We start from the raw sequence: 20,451 nt of genomic DNA, 5'->3' as shown, positions 1-20,451 counted from the left end.
GTTGGATCGAAATATGGATGGGCTGATAAAATTGTCACCAGAGACAGCCGCCAAAGTTCAAAGGTGGGGAGAAATTTCTCATTCCTGACTTTGGCAATGAGAATTTCTGATTCAGGGAAATCACACAACAAAAATGTGATCTGAAAAGTAAAGTAGTTCAATGAAAAATTTACGTGTTGCAGGCTCTCATTCGGGCTTCCTGGAGCCATTCAGTGTTGTTGATCCTCAAGCCACGTTGCTCCCATATTTTAGCACGCAGTCGTCCTTATTTTTTAATGCGTGAGAATTATTATCCTGACGTCGGAAAAAAAACTGTCCGCGAGTTTCGCCAGTGCTGACAGTTTGAAACTGCGCAGAGTAGAAGATTCATAAGCGTGCCTTTGGCAGATGGCATGGCCGGATACTGACAGGTCAGTGAGCTGTGCGACACCATGAGATCACGTGATATGACCAATTTGGCAGATGCTGCAAACTCCAAGCTTATCCTTTCAGATGGGAAGGTGGACCTTTGCATCTCAAGTCGACACGCTGCTCCAAAATCACGCAAGCATGTTGGCTTCGAGCTCTATATCTTCCTCGAGTGGCCTTTCATGTGATGTCTTTTGGGCACCGGATGATCACAGACCTTGATTTTTGTTTTTGTTTTTTTTTCAAACTTTAGGTCAGTATTTTTTTCTTTGGCTTGTTTTCATACTGCGTTCACTTTTGGGCACTGGATGATCACAGTGATGGCTTCCGAATGTGCCCTTCTGGAACTGCCCTTGTGTAATGCAAGCAGTGGATTTCGGTGACAGTAAAACATTGTTTTATGAGTCGCGCGAGCAATATGACAGTTTGTTGAGTGTTTCTCCTGCCCAGCCACGCTAGATGCAAACAAAAATTTCGTATTTTTTTTAGCTTTATTACATTTTTTTTTGTTTGGTCTCTGAGACACCGCCCGCCCCCCTTTTTTAACGAATTTCAGGCGGCAGCAGGATGGGCGATGAACAGGACATTAATAGTACACATTCCCCCCCCCCCCCCCCCCCCCCCCCCCCCCCCCCCCCCCCCCCCCCCCCCCCCCCCCACTTCCTGAAATTTCATTCTCCCCTTAAGTTATATTAGTGCAAATGTGGCACGAAGGGCAAAACACTAATCTAGAACGCTTGGACTGTGTTCCTTGGCTACATCCCCAGCTGCAAGCGTGACATCTAGCGGAAACACCTGCTTCGAAAAGAGCTGGAAATGAGCACGCACAGCACGTAGAGTTACAGAACAGCATTTCTTTTCCTTACCCTCGATGCCACAGCCTCAAAAGCTGCTTTCACAGTCCAGAGTATGCAGACCCCACGTTCTAGGCAACTAGTATTTTGCCCTCTGTACTTGCCAAGCATTTCTGAAGTAGGCTACTACATGATTGTGTCTCGGCAATGTGAGGTCCAAAGGACATGAGAAGCACTCTTTGAAGCATGGCCAAAGAGCCTGGAAATGACAAGTCCTGGGGAACTAACAGTGGCCGTTACCTTTGTGTCGATGACCGCAGCTATCGGCATGACATCAAAGCAGGCGTTTATCTGCTCCCAGACTTCCACGCCAACACGGTCCCCAAACTTGCTCACGCACTCACTGAGGGAATAGGAGAGAAGAAAAATGCTGAAGTAGATGCACTGCCAAGGCAGACATGCGTGGTTGACGGTGCTTACTTGTAGAAGGTGAACATCTTTTGTACATTCCGCACCTCGTGATTGCCTCGGAGCAGAAAGAACTTGTCAGGGGCCAGGATCTTTTGCGCAAACAAATGCGCAATGACCTGCCAAACCAACGAAAAAAAGAAAGGAAAGGGAAGTCTCTAAGCAGGAAAAATACATCACCAAAATTTGCACACAACACGAGCGTGGGGACCACACTGCTATTGGCTGCTTCCTTCAGCGCCTGTCAGCCTTGGATGCACTCTGTCGTCAACTGAGCATTCTAACGAGCAAACTTGAAAAAAAAACAGCCACAACTTATACCCACAATCTGCTTGCTTACTCTGTGCACAAGCAGTTTCAACAAGTCTTTTTTTTTTTTTAATCTTCAATGCAGAAATGCTTTCTAAGACTGCGCACCTCATTTTCAGCAAACAAAAATTTTGTGACCAAACTCTACAGCCGTCTAAAGTAACAGTAAAAATTGTTCACATTTTCGAATACATACACTGCATAGGTACATGCATGACCTTGTGCAGAGGCTAGTAGTCATTATTGGATTAGAAACTAAACAGTGGTGCTCGGGGAGGGGGGGAAGGGGGGCAAGGTAACACATGGTAACGCTGGACCCTGCAGCTGCTGTGCAGATGGGATGGAGAGAATTAAAAGCCTAAACTGAAAAACGAGTGTGCAAGCAGAAGCAGGTGTTCCACTTCTGCATGGCTGCAGCAGTGCCTCTTTATGGGATTTCTCCAAATAATCGAAGTGTTCCATTCCCGCGGAAACAATGCAACACACTGCAAGACGATCATCTGTCCATTCTACAGACATGCAACCTTGCAAGGCTGCTTGCATGGGCATGCCGTGCATGCGTCACAAACAGTCTTCACAAGGCCTGCATTGTGTGTGGGTCGTCTATATGTCAGTGTGGAAGAGACATTTGAGAAGGAAAAGGCAAGTGAACAAAATCATATCAAAAAGATATGGCTTAGCCGCGTAGAGACTCACGGTTACGGGTGATTCGAGAAGCGTTCATAGCAAAAAAAAAAAAAAAAAAAAATTTGGGAAGAAGTGCTTACACTCTGCTTTTATGTATAAGCATGCCTTTGGAAAATCACAATTGTGGTACATCATGTTCAATACAAATATAAGAAAGTTCAATCTAATATGGTTCCAAAGAAGGGGCTAAATGTTAGTGTACAGACATAAGTATTGTGCTCTCAGCCAGGCTAAATTATTAAGCTGAACACTATGCTCTAACAGACATTACATGGAAAGAGCAGGATCTGTCTCTTCTTCTCTTATCCACGTGTGTGCATGCACGTTGCTCCATCCAAGATTAATCTTTAGCCTTGTGCAAAATATAGATGACAAGGGTAGAGACTCACCTCAACGCCATGCTCGCCCCGGTCTACATAGTCGCCCAGGAAGAGAAAATTGGCCGGCGTGAGCACAGGCCCCATTCGCCACAGTGCCTTCTCGAAGCACACCAAGTCCCTGTAGTTGCCGTGAATGTCGCCTGCCCAAGGCAGCAACAAAGACCAAACAGGCGTGAGAGGCAGTCATGTGACACGTGTGCACAAGCCATATACTAGGGATAAAGAAAAAAAAGATCGAACAACATGACTTGTAGTAAAAATGGTGGCCATTAAAACAAAAATGCATCTGTGAAGGCAAGTTCGTGACAAAAAAAGAACACTAGACACATGAGATCCCGACTGAAATTGTGAAATAATGGCAGCTGAAGATTACCAGAGGAAAATTGCTGTCAAACCCAGAACAAATGCATGCTTATACAAACCGGTACTACATGTATGATAACAGGGCAAGTTGTGAATATGTCGATGCCTTGATACGCATAAAAAGTAAGATCAAATCTACTTCCCCGATGAAATCCTTGTAACCTGTTATACACTGAAAACAAAAACTTAACCTGTACTGCAATTCATTTAAGAGTCCGAAGTAGAGATATGGTTTTCGGCCATTACAGGGAATAAGTAAGCGTAAATTTGTTAAAGATGAAGTGCAAGGCATGGTGCTTGAATAATCCCAAAGTGATCCCTAACTATTAAGTGATCTCTAACTAAGCTGCACATTATAAGTTTGGCAATAAGGAAGTTCGAAAACTAGCAAGCGCTATTCTCAATCTGTGACACATGTGCAGTAGACGCACAATCTCTTGCACTGCATTCAGACCAGAAAAGTGCCTTTGTGATTGGTGAAATTCCTGCGACATTCTGCACCAGTACTGCATTAAAGCTAATAACCACCTAAAAAGACAACTATCGCCGACAACTGATCTAATTAATCTACTGATGAATGACACTAGTTATGCCATATACCTTAGAAAAAAGAATTGGATTCTAAGCAGGAATAGGCTAACACTTGACTAAATCAAGGACTCAAATTGAGAGGAACTGAATGAAACGCATGTAGACAATTCTTTTCATGAACCATCCTGAAACACACAGACTTCTTTTTAAGTCACTGCCGTCAGAAAAGTTGACAAAGAGATGAGCAATCTCGGTGATGTTACTGGGAAGGGACAACATTTTCTCACAAGTACTCCTCTAGCACACTGCAAAAAACCAATTACATGACAATCATTTGACAATGTTGCCATGCTTACGATAAAATAGAGGTGGCTGTTAGGCATAAGCGACAGTGCCGAAAAAGTAAAGAATTGACGATGCTTCTGGAACTCCAGCACATTTTCTTTGACATTTAGCAATAAAGATGACGCGCTTTCAAATGATAGAAAATCTGACATGTGAAACGATGAAAGCAAAGCCTATGCAATGCTATCACCAGAAGTAATCACACAATTTAGGTACACATCCATTAGCATATGGATGTGTGTTTCCTGAAGAGGTGTGTGAATTATATGAAACTTCGAATACAAATCGAGTTTGTCTGAAATTTCTCCCATACTTAATTCAAGAAAGACATATTTGAAAATTGTCAAATATGAATAACTTCCAATACTTACCGGCGTTTAAATACTATGCTCAGTTTATAAAATTCGATTGCGGCAGTACCATGGTAAATTAGCGAATGACCTAGTTCGAAGTGCCTGAAAAACAGTACAAAAGGCACTATCTTCGCTTTTTTTCACCATCGTTTATTATTTGGACTGACTATGTTCGAAATCTGCTAGAGTTCGACCCAGTGTTTCCAATAACGTTATTCAGTAGCTAAATAGAGCGAGTTTTTAAAGCAGCTGACTACCGAAACTCTCTCTTAGATACGAGCACCTATAGCCTCGTTATTTCTCAAATCTAGCGCCAATTTCAGTTATTTATTGTAACTTTATATTCTGGCAAATTTTCGTTATCAGCTTCTCTCTTCTATGATTATCAATACTGCTCAAGCTGCAAGAGCATAGTATCTCCTTCGTGGAGCTACTGACACTTTAGTGGATATACACCGAAATGCAGATTCCATTCCTAACTGCAATGCCAATTCATTAAGGAACTTCGCGCCCACTGTTAGGTCCAAATATAGTAGAGATGATCAGATGCAACCAATCAGAGAGCAGCTTGTTCTCAGGCTGCTTCGCAGAAGCTCTAGGCATCTATGCAGTGTACTTATAGAGCGCTGAAAGACCCTTTATTTCTGTTCCCATCTTTTCTTGCCATGAGCTTAGGAACGACAGCACTAGAGAAGATATGCCACAGTGCGGTTGAATTAATTTATCACAGCAATATTTCACGCCAAAAATCAAATCACAAGCAATTGCAACAGATAATGGAGCAAAGAATGCACCAATGTATTGTGCACGAAAGTGAAATAGAAGTTTCATAATTCTCTCCTTATATCACAGACGAGGAAAGCAATGCTGCGATAAAATGTTTTCAAGCATACTGCATTGTAAAAATTTCTGGTTCATTACATGGCCTCCACTTATCAAGATGTAGATGTTTTGTTACCTTCAACTGATAAAGGTGTAACTTTTACATCAATGAAGAAAAAAGCTTTTTCTTCGTTGCCAAATGACTGTGGAGACACTGATATGAGCAGTTCTTAACTTGCTTAGCTTCGTTATGCTAACTTGACTTAGTTTCCAGTTACAATACATAAGCGACAGGAAAAGTGCTTTTGTGTTTGCTGTGTTTGACTGACCAACTACACAGCCCAAACATTACTAAGTCCCTCCTCTCACCCAGGATGTAGGTGGGCACGCTGAGCTTGAGCAGCCTGGTCTCGGCGAACATGAGGTCGCGTGTCTGGCGGCACATGGCGAGCAGGCAGCGTGCCAGGGCCTGACGGTCTACCTCGCCCCAGCTGAAGGCGTCCTTAGACATGCGGCCCCCACCACCACCCGCTGGCCGGCCTTCCGGGTTGTCCTTGCGGATGGCCCGCTCAAAGTAGCGCAGCCCCGCCAGCATCTCGTTAGCGTGCGACTTCTGCGATGCCCCCCAAAACACAACTCAGTTGACATTGGTACCAACTTCGTTACTATGTGAGCACTGTAGGCCACTGAAGCCTGCCCTCACATTGCTATCCTATTCCGATGCTATTTCAATCACTTCCACTAAATGCTGCTCTTTGGTCTCATGTTTTATATGACTTTCTCAGCGACTTTTTTTTCTTAATGAGTATGTTTCATATGTTTCATGTTTCAGGTATTATGGCTCCTTCACCACAGGGGCAGAACTTGCCATCTCGGATGAAGTTAATGCTAGGAAGGCCGTAGGCAAGCAGCCGCTCCCTCCACATCAGATTTGCAACTGGCATACTCGGCGATCTTGCTACCTACGCCGTAGCCTAGTTTTTCCTATAACATTCAATCACTTTCTCCTATTGCGTTGTTTGAATTGGTGAAAAAAAAAAAAAAAAAAAAAAAAAAACTTCTCTCACTGCATTATGTGGCGTAACAACATTGTACGAGACATCACCTGGTCAGTAAAGACGAACCACTAATAACAGAATGAAGATTGGGTCACTGACCTAGTGAAAAACAAAACCCGCCTGCTCATGAGCTGTGCAGCGAGGCCGGCCAAAACGGGCACTGGCAAAAAAAATCACCGTAGTCAGCCTTCTTATTACTGGCCCAAAAAGACAAAAATACAGACAAATCTTTTGAATAGACCTATTTCCTTTGTGACAGCGTTTCTCCATGACCCGCTTTCTATATACGTTGGCGATCAGCTAGGCTGTGAAAGAAATGTTAGCAATGCTGCCATGTTCGGTAGGTGCACGCATATCGAGCCCAGTAGTGGGCGCTTGGTGCCCACACTGAAGGCTCCTGTAACACTATGACAAATACTGACAACACATGAAACGCCAGCTATGCAGTTCTCAGAAGACACAGTATCAGGTAAGGCTATTCCCATGCAACAGTTCAAACTTATTGCATACTATGACAATGAATGCTACAGCTATAATGAAGAAATTGCATAACCCCCTTAACTCCGTTATAATGAAATTCAGTTCTAGTTTTTAAGGAAAGGAAGTGCTTTTTATTACCATAATTATAATTTCTGCTGTTTAAGATGCAGTGTTTTGCCCCCCAAATTATGCTAGTGCATCCTGTACAATAGCAGATCTTACATGCGTTTTTTTTTTTTTTATTATTATAAAATGGCAGCTAAGACCACTTCTGTGGCTAGGAAACCTGTGGCTACCACAGAGGCCCTAAGCATTAGCAATAAGAAATGCCAAAAGACGGCAGCAACTGCGCTCATTTCATTGCTGCTCTTTCTTTTTTCTCCCTCTGTTCCCCTCCCCGTGTGTAAGGTAGCCGAGTGGGCATTGCCTTGTTAAACCCACTGCCTTTCCATTAATTATTTTTCTCTCTTTTTACCTTCAGCGTCTTCATGTCTCTCTCCTTTCTCTCATCACTTTTTACATGCTCAAAGGCCAATACTCTATGGTGAATTCCCTGAGGTAATCCACGTTTAGTAATGTCTTACACTTGATTCCAAACCAAGAACACATTATGAAAAATGTAGCGCCTCCAATCTTAAAAAATCTGTCTCATTCCTTTTCTTTTTTTTCTTGGCTACAGTGGCCTAAAGTATACGACTGCGAGACTTGAGAGACTAAAATATATATTATATATTTTATTATAAGTATATTAAGAGACTAAAATTGTGAAGGATGAAAATGGTCTCTACAAAACAACCACAGCTTTACTTGTTCCTCCACAAGACTTGCTGTTGTGAGCACCCCATCTCTTGGCCACAGTAATCAGAAGCGATGAGAACGCTAGTGCTCAATTGGTCTGTTCACCATTCATGGCCAGTTACCGACCGCTACCGTAGCGCTACAGTACGGTGATGAGCCGTGTACTGTGCTATGAGATCACATGAACACTTACGCAAGGCCAAGCTTGACCAAGTGTGCATGCTGACAGTTCGTTCAATGGCAAAAGAGCAAGTTAAGAGAAGGGAGAAAGTGTGCGACGAAAGCGCTAGTGGGCGCCATTTGTGTACAACTTCGTGCTTCCCATCTGCAAATGCCTGGCTTCAGAGCAAAGTACAAATAAAAATGAAAGAAAAAAAAAATGGTCAGACCCCCTATCCTGCACTAGTGTTGCTTTTTCTTTTTCTTTTTTTGCAACAAGGCAGCTTGGTGACCTGAATTTTGCCAGCAAGCGTATGGAAGGGCAAATCAGCTTTAATTTCTAGTACCTGCACTGGCGCAGGAGAGACAGAAGACAAAGATCTTACCTGATTGAACGAATCCATCGAAGGCAACCTTTCAAATCGCGTTTTTTCGCCGAGTCTGGAACTCTTTGTGAGCGCTGAAGTGCCTGCGAAACAAAGCTACTGTCACTCAGAAGGCATCTCTGTCCTCCATGAACACTGTCCTCAGTCTCGGGGGCTTAGTGAATGGAAGCATCTTTGCAACTTCTCAGTTGTGCACGCAAGACCCTTCAAATTCAACAGTGCTAAGCAAAGACTTTGCAATGAAAGCCAAAGCCCATCCATCCCCAAACCTGCCAAAGTCATGCCTGAAGCAGCGGCCTGCAATGCCAAAACCTGATGTGCTGGCTCATAAAAATGGAAGTTCACAGGCCTGGGATTCAGGAAGACTTCTCCAGGATCTCCAAGACTGCTGCACTTCAGCAAGACATCCTAATTTCTTAACTGAGCTAGAAAATATGGCAGAGCTACTTGGGCTTGAAGAGTTCAGCAAGACAATTACTGTAGGATCTATTCAGGGATGGACCTTTCAGAAGCAAATGCTCAGGAGCTGAGCCGTTAAAACCAGAAGCCCCGCATATTGCAAGAACTGAAGAAACAAATGAGGCAACATTACACTTAGGTCGTCTATTGTGCGCATCCATAAAACAGACCTGCTTCTTGGCTCGGATGCTTTCTTAACCCAGGTGCAAGAGTTCCTCAACAAAACCGTCGTTAAGTGATCTAGTACTGTGTTGAGCAGCCTAGCAACAGATAAGACCTAGCAGCACAAGCATGGAGATCACCTTCGAGTTGCCAGAGGGAGAGGACATCCACCAGGGTGCCCGTGCGACGCACTTTGACCGAGTGGGTGGCCAGCTCGTAGTGGCCCACCTGTGTCGGAAACCGGTTGGCAACCTCAGCCGACGCTGACTCCTCCACTGCCGCTGTGCAGGGCCAAGGGAGAAAGAGAATAGAGTGTCTCCAAAGAGAACAGATAACCCCACTGTACTGTAACAGTGCAATTCTGGAAGACCAAATCAAGATGTATCGAAAGACGTCAAAAGCTGCAGCCAGGGAGGCAATCAAACTTGTTGTCTGCAAGTCAGCAAATATGCATTTCAGAAGGGAAGACCGAAGAGCAGACACACCTTAAAGAAATAAAAAGAGGAACGCACCTACACTGCCATGTAATAATGGCACAGTGTAGGATTTAACACTTCAAATTGGCAGACAGACTATGAAAGGGTGTGTGGTGAAGAGAATTATGGGCTAATTTCAACCATCTGGGGATCCAACCTTAAACATGTACTATCAACACTGTACACCACAAGGGCCATTTTGCGTTTTGTCTCCATCAAAACGTAGCTGGTGCAGCTTGGATTCCATCCCTATCCTCTGGACAACATTGACAAGTGATGAGAAATTGATTGGGCCCATTCATGCTTGCTTGACACCTGCTTTGCAATAGTTGTTAAAATACAGCGAGTCAAGCTTCCTTCTGTAACACCAAGCGAGGCTAAAACACCCCACTGCAGCAGCAGCAATTCTGTACGTCCCGTACGCTCGGCCTGTTCTGGTGTACATTGAGTAAACCAAGCAAAAGCAAGCAAAAAGTTGTTGCCCACCTGGCCACAGCCCGCTCTTACTTAACGGCAGAAAAGAAAAAGCTTGATTTCAGCACTGGGTCGCATCACAAGTGCTGCGTAAATCCTCGCTCAGATAAGAGCAGCACACTCACATATGGCACTCTGCTCGATCGTGTCGTTGCCAATGCTTGGGTGGAACATCTTGGACTTCTTGGTGGTGGGCTCAATGAGGGACTCCTGTGTGCTGCATCAAGAGTGCAAAGAGAAAGGAAAGCAGGCATTAAAAACACTGAACGACACGCACTGGCCAGCATGAGCAACAGTACTGGAAGATGAAGCACCGCTGACTATACAACAGCGCACTTCACGGACATGTATAAGGTCGTCCATTTCTAGCTATAACAGTCGTTGTTTGGAAAGTGCTACTGCGAATCACCCGGCTACGCAATAACATTAAATGTCTTACCTTTGATATGTGCCTACGTTGGAAGCAATGTATTTTTGAACCAGTGACAGTGTTATAGCTAGAAGTGGATGACACTATACACCCTGTCCTTGTCAGGGAACACAGCAATTTGAATCATTTTCTGCTATTCATGCATTAAATGTAAGCAAATTTGGTACACCCATGTAGCTCTATATGCGGATTTTAGGCCAGTGCTCACTGGTATGACAACACAATCGTTGAACCATCCCAGGGTTCTCAAGTTTATAAGAAGGGAGAGCACAAGCTTTTAATGCCGGCAAGTTTATAAAGCCCTGCTCTGTGCAATAAAGCTTTTATTAGGTGTCTAGTACTAATAAAAGCAAAAGTTAAAACTTAAAGGACCGCTGTCCAGGATATGACTTTTTAAGCAAAAGAGCTCAATGCTTCGAAGGTATCGAAGATAGCCTGTGCAAAATACTACAGCGATACGAGCGCCGCAAAGCAGCCAAAAAACAAATCAAAGCTCTCTCATCCTCCCCTTCGGGAAACCAGCTTCCCCGTTCTCTACGCTAGCCCGTCTGGCCGCTAGACTGACGTCAGAATGGCAACGACATCCACTGGTCCGTCTCGCCGAATGGCGGCTAAAGGATGGGCGAACACAACTAATTGTGTGCGCCGCTCGCTGCGCTTTTCACTCGCCACGGCCGGACTGAATGCAATGAATGCACGATGCGCTCCCTCGCCTGTTTCGTTTTCGCGCACGTGGAGCATCACGCCCCCCCCTCTTACTTTATTTCACTCTTCAGTGCCTCGGCAGTCATGTAAAAAAAACCACAACCATTCTGCTGTCGTATGTCACAAAATGCCGAAGAAATGACTAATGGTTGGTTTGGTTGGTTTATGGGGTTAAACGTCCCAAAGCGACTCAGGCTATGAGAGACGCCGTAGTGGAGGACTCCGGACATTTTGACCACTTGGAGTTCTTTAACGTATACTGACATCGCACAACACACGGGCGCCTTGCTTTTCACCTCCATTCCACCGAGGCCGGGATTCGATCCCACATCCTTGGGCACAGTAGTCGAGCAGCGTAACCACTGCGATGTCACGATGAGGCGAGTGATTAATGGCAGGGGCAGAAAAAGCTGAAGATGCCAAACACACTGCCGAAGCATATGCACAAGTGCCCACAAAGCATTTTATGAAAGAACACTGAACAAGGGTTGAGGGGGAGTTCGCAAGCCGAGCCAATGTTTCGACAAGTACACTTCTCAGACGAAGACAAGTCCACTTGTCAAAACATTGGCTCCGCTTGAGGACTGAGGCTCCAGCTCAACTCCTGTTCAGTTCTCTTTCATAATGTGCAGCCCCCTTCTTTCTCTCGCTCTACCCTGAATCCACAAGACATTTTGAAACAAAAAAAGTTTTGACAAGAAACAACTCTTCGCAATTTAAGCATGGATCAATGAAGCAAATGATGTGTACTGCACTTCTCTGTGCAACCTGCATAAAACATTACTCAATACCTGGCAGCACCTCTATGGAGTGAAGGAATTCTGAATTCATGAGATTCCGGTGTTTCAGGAACCTTTTGTGGGCACCTATGCATTGCTAGATACCACGGCAGATGACATAGTCACATCCCATTGAGACATATGCGTCTCAGCCAACAGAGGCACTTCCCAGCTATGATACGACTCAAACAGCTGATCGCAGCCTCACTTTTGCAGTTCTTTTTATAACACCTTTCTTAAGCTCTGACCTCTCCTCTTTTCGGCCATACCAAAATGGCAGAGCCCTGTCATTGCAAAGCAATCGAATATGCCATCTGCTGGAATCACAAAAAACATGATTGGCTCACAATTTTCAATGACCAGACATAAAAAAAAAAATGCCAGTTTACAGATTTTTACTGCATATTTCACTACAATATTTGATCACGAGACAGAAGAAGACTCAAAAATAAGAAAATAAAATGAGAAAATTAAATTCCTGACCAAAGTGGCCATTTTATTTACAGCGTCTTCCCCTTCAAAGAGCAGGGGAAGAATACTGCAGGCTGGAAAATTTTATTTTCCGAGTCGCAATCATCAAAACTTCAGGGAACATGTACTTGAGTGAGCCGGTTCTAAATATGAAGTGAGCCTTAATTTCGCACCAAACAAGGGCTTGCCCCTAGTGCAACATGTAAAATAGATTCTTTCGTCATGGGTTTTCCAGGGAGTCCGTTGCAGGCAACTTGAGCAAATACCTGCATTCGTCCAACATGAGCGTGCAATGACGATGAAATTATCACTGTGTTTCATCTGCTGCAGCAGATCTCAGTTCTGGGAATGTGAAGCTTTCACCAACGAGATGAAAATGGTTCAAACCCTTTCTCTGCGCACTTACTACTTCTTCTTCAGTGTGGGCAGAACTGAAGCTGGTGACCGAAACAGTAGCGATGTTCCCCTGAACTTGAGCTGTCCAACGGCGAGCAGGAACTCATTGAGGGGAAGCTGGCCGCCAAAAGGCAGGTTGAAGCTCCTGGTGGAAAGACAAGGCAGCAAAAAAGTGATGATGAAAAAGGTTCTGCTAGAACCGAGTGTTCGGTCACTAATGGAAACATCAGTCCATGTTCAACGAGACACGGAAGCTCCTTGCACAGTAAACCTTCAACAACTCAACACTGTATTTGACAAGACAGCCAGCAGTAATTGCCCCTCAACAGTAAAAGAAACAGTTTTCAGCAGACCGTATGAAGGTGCAATCCATGTGTGTTGAATATGTTTTAATGGCCTTCTTGCAATATGCAACGATCATATTGTAACGTCAAGTGAAATGCAGGTTATTTAGCTAATCTAGTGGCTATCAACATTTTGCACAAAAAAACTTGCAGTATTAGACATGTGAACATGCCTGAGCTTTTCAACTCCTAAGCTTGTTACTGCATGCAGCAGGAGTGTGCGAATTTTACCCAACTGCATACTTCACACGTAGAGGAATTTTTTAAAGAGAGCATCTGGATAGGTGCACTTACTGTAAAAACCCGTGTATAATATGAGGTTTCTTCCCAATTTTATCATGTCAGATTTCTGCCTCACATTAAGTGCGAATCTGAAAAAATATCTGCCGAAATTCGCAGATCCAGCATCGTTATTAATCAGCTCCAGTGGAGCGCCGTGCTCCATCACAAAGGCCACGATCGGTACTATCAGCATCGAGCTTTCAGCGAGAGGTGGCGCTTTCTAGTGGTGGCGTCGGCAGAGTGTTTTGGTGGTTTCAGTTTAACTACGCCGAACCCACAATCTTCGTGACCACTGTGCCCGCGACGTACACGCGAACGGAAGGATGTCGATCGCAGCTTGCACAATATAGGGATGGCGAAAGGATCGCTCGGCAAGTTGGATCCGAAAGCACGGAGCGCATTCGGTTCGCAAGGCGACCATGAAATGTATTGAAAATAAATACTACTTCTGATGTTTTTTCGCTTCCATTATATGCGGATGGTTTTTGCTATCTCAAAATTGTACCTCATATTATATGCGGGTTTTTACTACGATGGCATATCTGAGAGCTTCGATAACTTTGTTCACTGCATTCCTGTGGGACATGCTTTTCCAGCAACCATGACAACCTTCCACACTTAGAGTTTAATAGAAACCATCCGTACCACTATGAACCTCACCCACGGGCGGCACTTACACGGCACTTGTTGCAGTGAATTTGTCCAATGCAGCTTCATCCATTGTGATCCCTCTCATCACCTGAATGTCCTTGACCATTTTCCTGTACAGGGGAAAAAATTGGGAAAAACGCTGAAGGCTACGATAATGGAGAAAAGGACAGCCACAAAGTCTACAGAGGAGGCTCTCCTTTGCTTTGCATTACCACCAGCAGCCAATTGCAATAGACCAGAGACGTTCCACCAATGCAGACGGAGAGATGATACCCGCATTTTTACAGACAACAGTTTGTGGGTCACATCAAAAGCCGTGTCCGCTGGTGGAAGTCTCTGCTGGCAATTTTCACTACACAACAAGGTGCGCCAAACAGGTGAGCACTAAAACAGGTAAGCTCAAAGCAGCTGTAAATAACCATCACCACATTTTGAAAGACCCCCCCCCCCCCCTTCTAATTTCATTAACACAAACACTTCAACTGAGAGCAACGGTGAATGTTGCACACAGTGCAACTCTTTATTTAAAGCAAAGCTTGAGCTTCGCTTTAAGCTTAAGGCCAAGGATTATTTCTGCAAATTCTAGAGGTAATGAATGCAACTGCTACTAGTACAAGCTATGCTGAACACGCTCGAACACTAAAAAAAGAGCAGTCCATACCTGAACTCGGCATATTCCATGATGCCGTCGCAGTTAGAGTCGTAGAGGCGGAAGATGTGGCGACAGCGTTGCTCCCCTGGGTTTCCGCCGTGTTGGGTGCCCGGCTCCATGGCCGCCAGCCCCAGCACCAGCTCCTTGAAAGTAAGCGCACCCCGGTTGTGCACGTCCATCGCTCTGAGCAGGAAGAAGAGTAGATGCGTTAGCATCCAAACATTTTTCAGCATGCAATGGTGCTACTCACCTGAACAAGTCAGCCACGTGGGGCGTTGCCTCCCAACCCAGGCAAGTGACATACTTCTGAAAGGTCACCTCGTTCATGTACGTGCTGGGCTTCGCAAACTTGAAGAAGTCGAAGCGCACAGCATCTTGTTCTGCAAGAGCCACACACACAAAGCCACCCAGTGTGGGGAAAGCACAGACAGTAACAATACGTCGCAACAGTACACACACACATGGGAGTCAGCAATTAGAAAGTTCCCATCTCGCCCAAGTACTCAAAGCGCAGCTCAGAACATAGTTCAAGGCATCAAAAGACCTTATGAGAAAGTAGCTTCATCGTGCAGCCTCTTAGAAAACAGAATGCAGTGAAACTCAGTAAGAAACACTGTTATCGACACTGGTCTGCTTTTATGTCTGAGATATGACACACTGTGAGCTCACATCATCACCACCTATGTTTCTATAGGTGCCTGATGACATCTGGACACGCTTGTGCTTTTTCTGTATGAAACCAAAAGTGGATGCAGTAAATGGCAAAGAAACCAAATGTTTATCTCACATGATGAGTTTTTGTACCATAATTACTGGGTAAAGAGCTGTATGCTAGAACAAAATATATGCGACTAATGGAAATACTAACGTGGGTGTTCATACTGCTCTATGTTTTCCAGAAAATGTTTTGTAATTATCTATAGGAGCACTATAAAACAGAGATGTGACTTACTGTATGATCACTGTGACAGCACTGCTGGTCCAACATTTAGACAAAAAGAGCAATTGGATTACAAAGACATTATTCCTGCATATTATGTATCGAGTGCTTCTACCACACGCCTTGAACAACTAGAGTATTCTTTAGCACACTGTACAATTTCATGCACACCTATCAGGATGGCACTAGCAAAACTGTTGAAGTTTATTTCCGTACATATTGGAGGCAAAAAGTGAGAAGTGCTTTACGATTCAGGTAACGACACGATCCGATAAAGTGCATTCACACCACCCTAACCTAAACTACTACAGTGCAGTGCAGTGCTATTGCATACTCTGCAATCCACAGTGCACTAATAATAGCGCTGCACAAGAAAGTGTGTGATAAGCCAATCATGGGCGGTGAAGAATTACCATGAGGAGGACCAGGGTAAGAATTCATCAACTTTCTTGATTATAAAAATGCTGCTTTTGGTAACAACATATCTGCTGTCATATACAGCAGAGCTATCAACATGACTTGGCATTCCGCTTTCGCATCCCTTTATACTGTCTATGAAGGGTAGTTGAACTGTGAGTAGGAATGGAGCCCATGAATTCGGATGTGCCCCTACCTTACACTGTCTGCGATACGATCTAAAGCAATAGCAAAATGGTTTTGATTGTGGGGCTTGTTAAGTGCCTAACACAGAACATTTTATAATTTAATAGTGAGTGGCTTAATGGTACGCTTTTATATTTTACACCTGCCCCCAACACATTGTAATGCCACAGCCTGGCAAGCTTTTCCTTCATGCCAGTTTGCTTTGCTTTCCCTGCTTCCTATGCCTCAACTGCCTTCACGACCACGGTAAAGCATGGTGATGTTGCCAACATATGTGTCAGACTAACCTTGCTGTCCAAACTTTGCCGACTCAAGCATCTGCTCAATCTGGGACTCGCGGGCAGGAACATTGGAGCGTGCGGGAGTGCCTTGGGAGGCCAGCGGTGTGCTGGCGTTCATCTCGACAAACTCGCACGGCACAGGTGGCTGCCGGTTCTGCAGCAGTAGCTTGCACAGATCGGCAGGCTCCATGCCGAGGAAGGGGAAGGGCCGTAGCTTGGCCATGCGCTGGATCTCTTCTGCAGCCACCCACTGGATGTGCACCGCCTCCGCCAGCTGCTTTCAAGAACAGGAGAGGAGACGCACCAGTCTCTCTTTCGCTCCTACTAGACTATGCTTTCAAATTTCATGTCTTAAAAGAACTGTGCAAAAAGGTAGAAAAAACTACCTGCCTTACGATCAATAGTTGAGGTTGGTGTCCACCCTAATAAACTGTTTATACCTATCTTTTCATCGTCAACAGCTTCTCATATCCTTGCAAAGATAAACAACTTAAGGACTGCTTAATAATCTTGATTATTTATAATTTAATATCATAGGGAATGACGCAAGGATAGCAGTCCCTCCGTCGTGATTACCGCTGCCAATTCTGCACCACTGATTTCATGTATGAACAATATTCCATTTTCATTTTTAATTTTTTCTGTAGCTTCATTAAATGAAACACAGCACCTGCTCTCACTACAAATGAAAATTAACTCAAGGGGCCGAATTACGCTACAATCACATCACAAAAAACTGTCATAGACCTGTCAATCAGCTCTGCTTTTATAGGCAGCTTGCACGAACACTGAAAGCGCTATGCATTCTGGGTAATCTGGGAAAGTCCGCCATTTTACTGCACAATGCAGCAGTTGACCATGGAGCGGGCTGAGCAAATAGTGCCAAAGCGATGGTTTACTGTGCGGTCGCAGGCTGTAAAAGCCGAACGCAGACTAAAGCGCAAGAGGTGAAGTCCAGACAAGACGACTGCGGGTTTTTCAAAATACCAAAGGTACACTTGCATGATTGCGACAAGATCAGGAGTGATGGGAACGTCGCAGAGAAAGTGGTTTGCACGCATCAACAGACTTACGTGGCATTCACAGCAGTCTGGACAAATTCCAAAGGGCCATTTTTTTTTAGCCTACACCAGCTACACTAGTGTAGCGAAAAAAACCATTGGAGGTATAGGAGATTTGCTACACTGGTATAGCTGGTGTAGGTAAAAAAAAATGGCCCTCAAGAGTGTTCATGTCATTTTGTGTCAGGTACGTAAACATTATCGATGTACAGCAGCCCGTATGTCGCACTGGTCAATTTGTGTACTTTTTTGCAGCCGTACGTCTTGCGGTTTAACTTGGGAGCGGCTCCGTAGTTGCTTTGTTTTTATGAGTGTACCCAAGGTACAATGATGGGGCCTAATCAAGATCGCAGTCATTGAATAGTTTAGACGGCCGACCTGCAAAATGAACACGTGAAGCAGAATGATGTGCACACACTTGGTATTTGTCCGGACTACTGTGAATGCCCCGTCCGTTGACGCGTGCAAGCCACTCTCATCTGCGACGTTCTGATCGCTCCTCTTGTCGCATTCGTGCAAGGGTACCTTTGGTATTTTGAAAAACCCGCAGTCGTCTTGTCTGGACTTCACCTTTTGCGCTTGTGCTTTAGTCTGCGTTTGGCTGTTACAGCCCAAGACCGCACAGTCATCCATCGATTTGGCACTATTTTCACGGCCTGCTCCACGGTCGACTGCTGCACTGTACAGGAAAATGGAGCTCTCAGCATTTCATGCAAGCTCCTTATTGACCTACAGGTATGCTGGACAGAATTGACCAACAGCAGTGGGGCTAGGTGATCAGTTTGCAACAGATTTGTGCCAGTTTTTGTGACATGATCGTAGCGTAATTAGGCCCCAGGACTGCTGCAGACCAGACATCGAATCATCTGCCCCTTCAAAGAGCGTTCGCCCTAAACAGTGTATGTTGAAAGCGCTAGCATGAGACCAGACAACACTCTCCTTTGCTTTCAACCTGAAAAGAGTGTAGCTGATGCGTTTAATCAGTGCCTCAATGATCATGGCTGCTTGAGGGCAAAGCATTCTCCAACTTATGTGTGCTCTAAGGCCCATCTACATGTTCTCTCCTAACTCAAGCCCTGTTGGTGCACTTTTTATGGTATAATGTGCTAAGCCCTGTACTCTCAAAAAACATGAAAATTGACAATACAGTATGGAGCATGCAAGACACACAGTGCCACACTTGGTCTCAACAAAATAAAAATATGCATGCACAGCAGGTTGGCACAGAGCCTGGCAGGACCAGCAAAAAAATTACTTTGTTTTGCATGCTAGAGCAGTGTTCGGTTGGCACAGGTCCTCGATTTCTACACTATTCAAAGTTCAATAAACATTACTCAACCTATTCTCACGCTGCAGAAATGAAATTACATTGTCATTACACATATACAACAGAGGCACCATCATTAGCCATGAACAATGCTGCTTGGCATCTCAGTTAGTGCAACGGCCAAAGCTATGACGAAAAAATGCTACCCATGAGCAACCATACCGCTTCATCAGAGCTCTGCTCTGGCTGCTCATTCACCCGCACTGCAAAGATGACTCTGGTGAAGAATGCCCGATGAAGGCCTGGTTGTATCCGCAGGACTTGAATGATACCCTGGTTTGTGTAAGACTTGATGGACAGCTGCAAAAAGCAAAAGCTGCAAAATTTAGCCCGCCAGAAAGAGCACAATGCAGACGCTCACAATATAATGGTTGAATAGACGGCGAATCTTTCACCTAAGCAGACTAATTTAAGGGTTTCTCACGTGTCAAAGCATCATACTTGTCAGGCCTGTTGTAACTGTATGGTTTTATCTTATAATATATATTCTTGGCACCATTGTTAAGACTTAAGTTTTTCATCCGCTATCGTTTCTGCAAAGATGTACATCCCACTCTGGTTAACTTCGACCTGGAGTTAGTAGTTAGGTTTGGTGGGTTTAATGTGTCGAAGCAACTAAGGATGAGAGACGCCGTAGTGGAGGGCTCCGGCAATTTCGACCACCTGGGGTTCATTAATTGGCACTGACATCGCACAGCATACGGACGTTTTGCTTTTCGCCTCCATCGAAAAGCGGCCGCCGCGGCCGGGATTCGATGCCGCATCCTTGGATACAGTAGTCGAGCTCCCGAACCACTGCAAGACCACAGCGGGAGCTGAAGTTAGTAGTGTTGTAGATAAAGAGAAATTTCAACCGCCCGACGTTGTTCACCCTGCTAAGAAATATCGGCACAAGGGTGTTTGCGCGTTTCAAAACGCAGCCGCCCAGCAGTCGAGGTCATACCCACGAACTTGGGCACACACACTTTGGGCTCACAATTGTTACAGGCGCATAGGCAAGAGTGCCACACCTGGAAGGAAGAGCTTCCCGTAGGCCGTGGTTTCGCGTACTTCCTCCAAGTTACAAACGGCCTTTACGATGTTTGCAAACCACTAAAATGGTGATGATAGCATCACGGGTCTCTCTACACTCTGGAAATGACAATGTCGCTGGCAAATTTCGCGCGTAAATGCTTGGACCGTGTTCGAAAAGCGTTGTTCAAACAGGGACGGTCGCGTGATCAAAGGAAGCTCACGTCTCGCATTAAGGACTCCATCGCAGAATCCCAGCTTTCACCGGGCACGATCTCCTTGCAGGGGAGCCACAACCCCTTGTTGGCGTAGTCCACCAAGCCACACCGCGTATCACTGTTGTAGCACAGCACAGCGACGTAATCCTCGAAACTAACATTCTCAGCAGATTCGTCCGGGCGTTTGGGAGCCGCCGGCGAGTTGACAGCCATTGAAACCAGCTAGTTCGCTGTCATCGCACAGACTTCGCACCGCGACGCATTTAAGTCGACACACATAACCGACGGTCCACTTTTAAGACATAACTTGACCTTTCAGTGCACATTTAAACCACGGACAACTTGGCGCACACATGGCCGCGGCGACGGTCGGGAGAGGACCTCATTT

At 45.0% G+C, this 20,451-nt stretch overlaps 1 protein-coding gene across 1 annotated transcript in view; it reads right to left on the bottom strand.

The window, feature by feature from the left end:
• Positions 1 to 20,276, bottom strand: part of LOC146197368 (uncharacterized) — a 29,249-nt gene extending 8,973 nt beyond the window's left edge. The window contains exons 1-14 of the mRNA XM_084599183.1: positions 20,070 to 20,276; positions 18,997 to 19,134; positions 16,453 to 16,720; positions 14,873 to 15,002; positions 14,632 to 14,805; positions 13,997 to 14,080; positions 12,704 to 12,838; positions 10,038 to 10,129; positions 9,103 to 9,243; positions 8,342 to 8,424; positions 5,830 to 6,073; positions 3,056 to 3,186; positions 1,683 to 1,789; positions 1,503 to 1,605 (exon numbers count right to left, since the gene is read on the bottom strand). Of these exons, the coding sequence (XP_084455309.1) occupies positions 1,503 to 1,605; positions 1,683 to 1,789; positions 3,056 to 3,186; positions 5,830 to 6,073; positions 8,342 to 8,424; positions 9,103 to 9,243; positions 10,038 to 10,129; positions 12,704 to 12,838; positions 13,997 to 14,080; positions 14,632 to 14,805; positions 14,873 to 15,002; positions 16,453 to 16,720; positions 18,997 to 19,134; positions 20,070 to 20,276 (2,037 nt within the window). The remainder of the gene's footprint in view (positions 1 to 1,502; positions 1,606 to 1,682; positions 1,790 to 3,055; positions 3,187 to 5,829; positions 6,074 to 8,341; positions 8,425 to 9,102; positions 9,244 to 10,037; positions 10,130 to 12,703; positions 12,839 to 13,996; positions 14,081 to 14,631; positions 14,806 to 14,872; positions 15,003 to 16,452; positions 16,721 to 18,996; positions 19,135 to 20,069) is intronic.
• Between the last annotated feature and the right edge of the window lie 175 nt (positions 20,277 to 20,451).

The sequence above is a fragment of the Amblyomma maculatum genome, chromosome 3, assembly GCF_055883805.1.
Source record: "Amblyomma maculatum isolate TAMU_Amacu chromosome 3, ASM5588380v1, whole genome shotgun sequence".
NCBI classification, from domain to species: domain Eukaryota; kingdom Metazoa; phylum Arthropoda; class Arachnida; order Ixodida; family Ixodidae; genus Amblyomma; species Amblyomma maculatum.
Note: the sequence above shows the minus strand (reverse complement) of the source record. Positions and strands in the feature narration are given on the sequence as shown.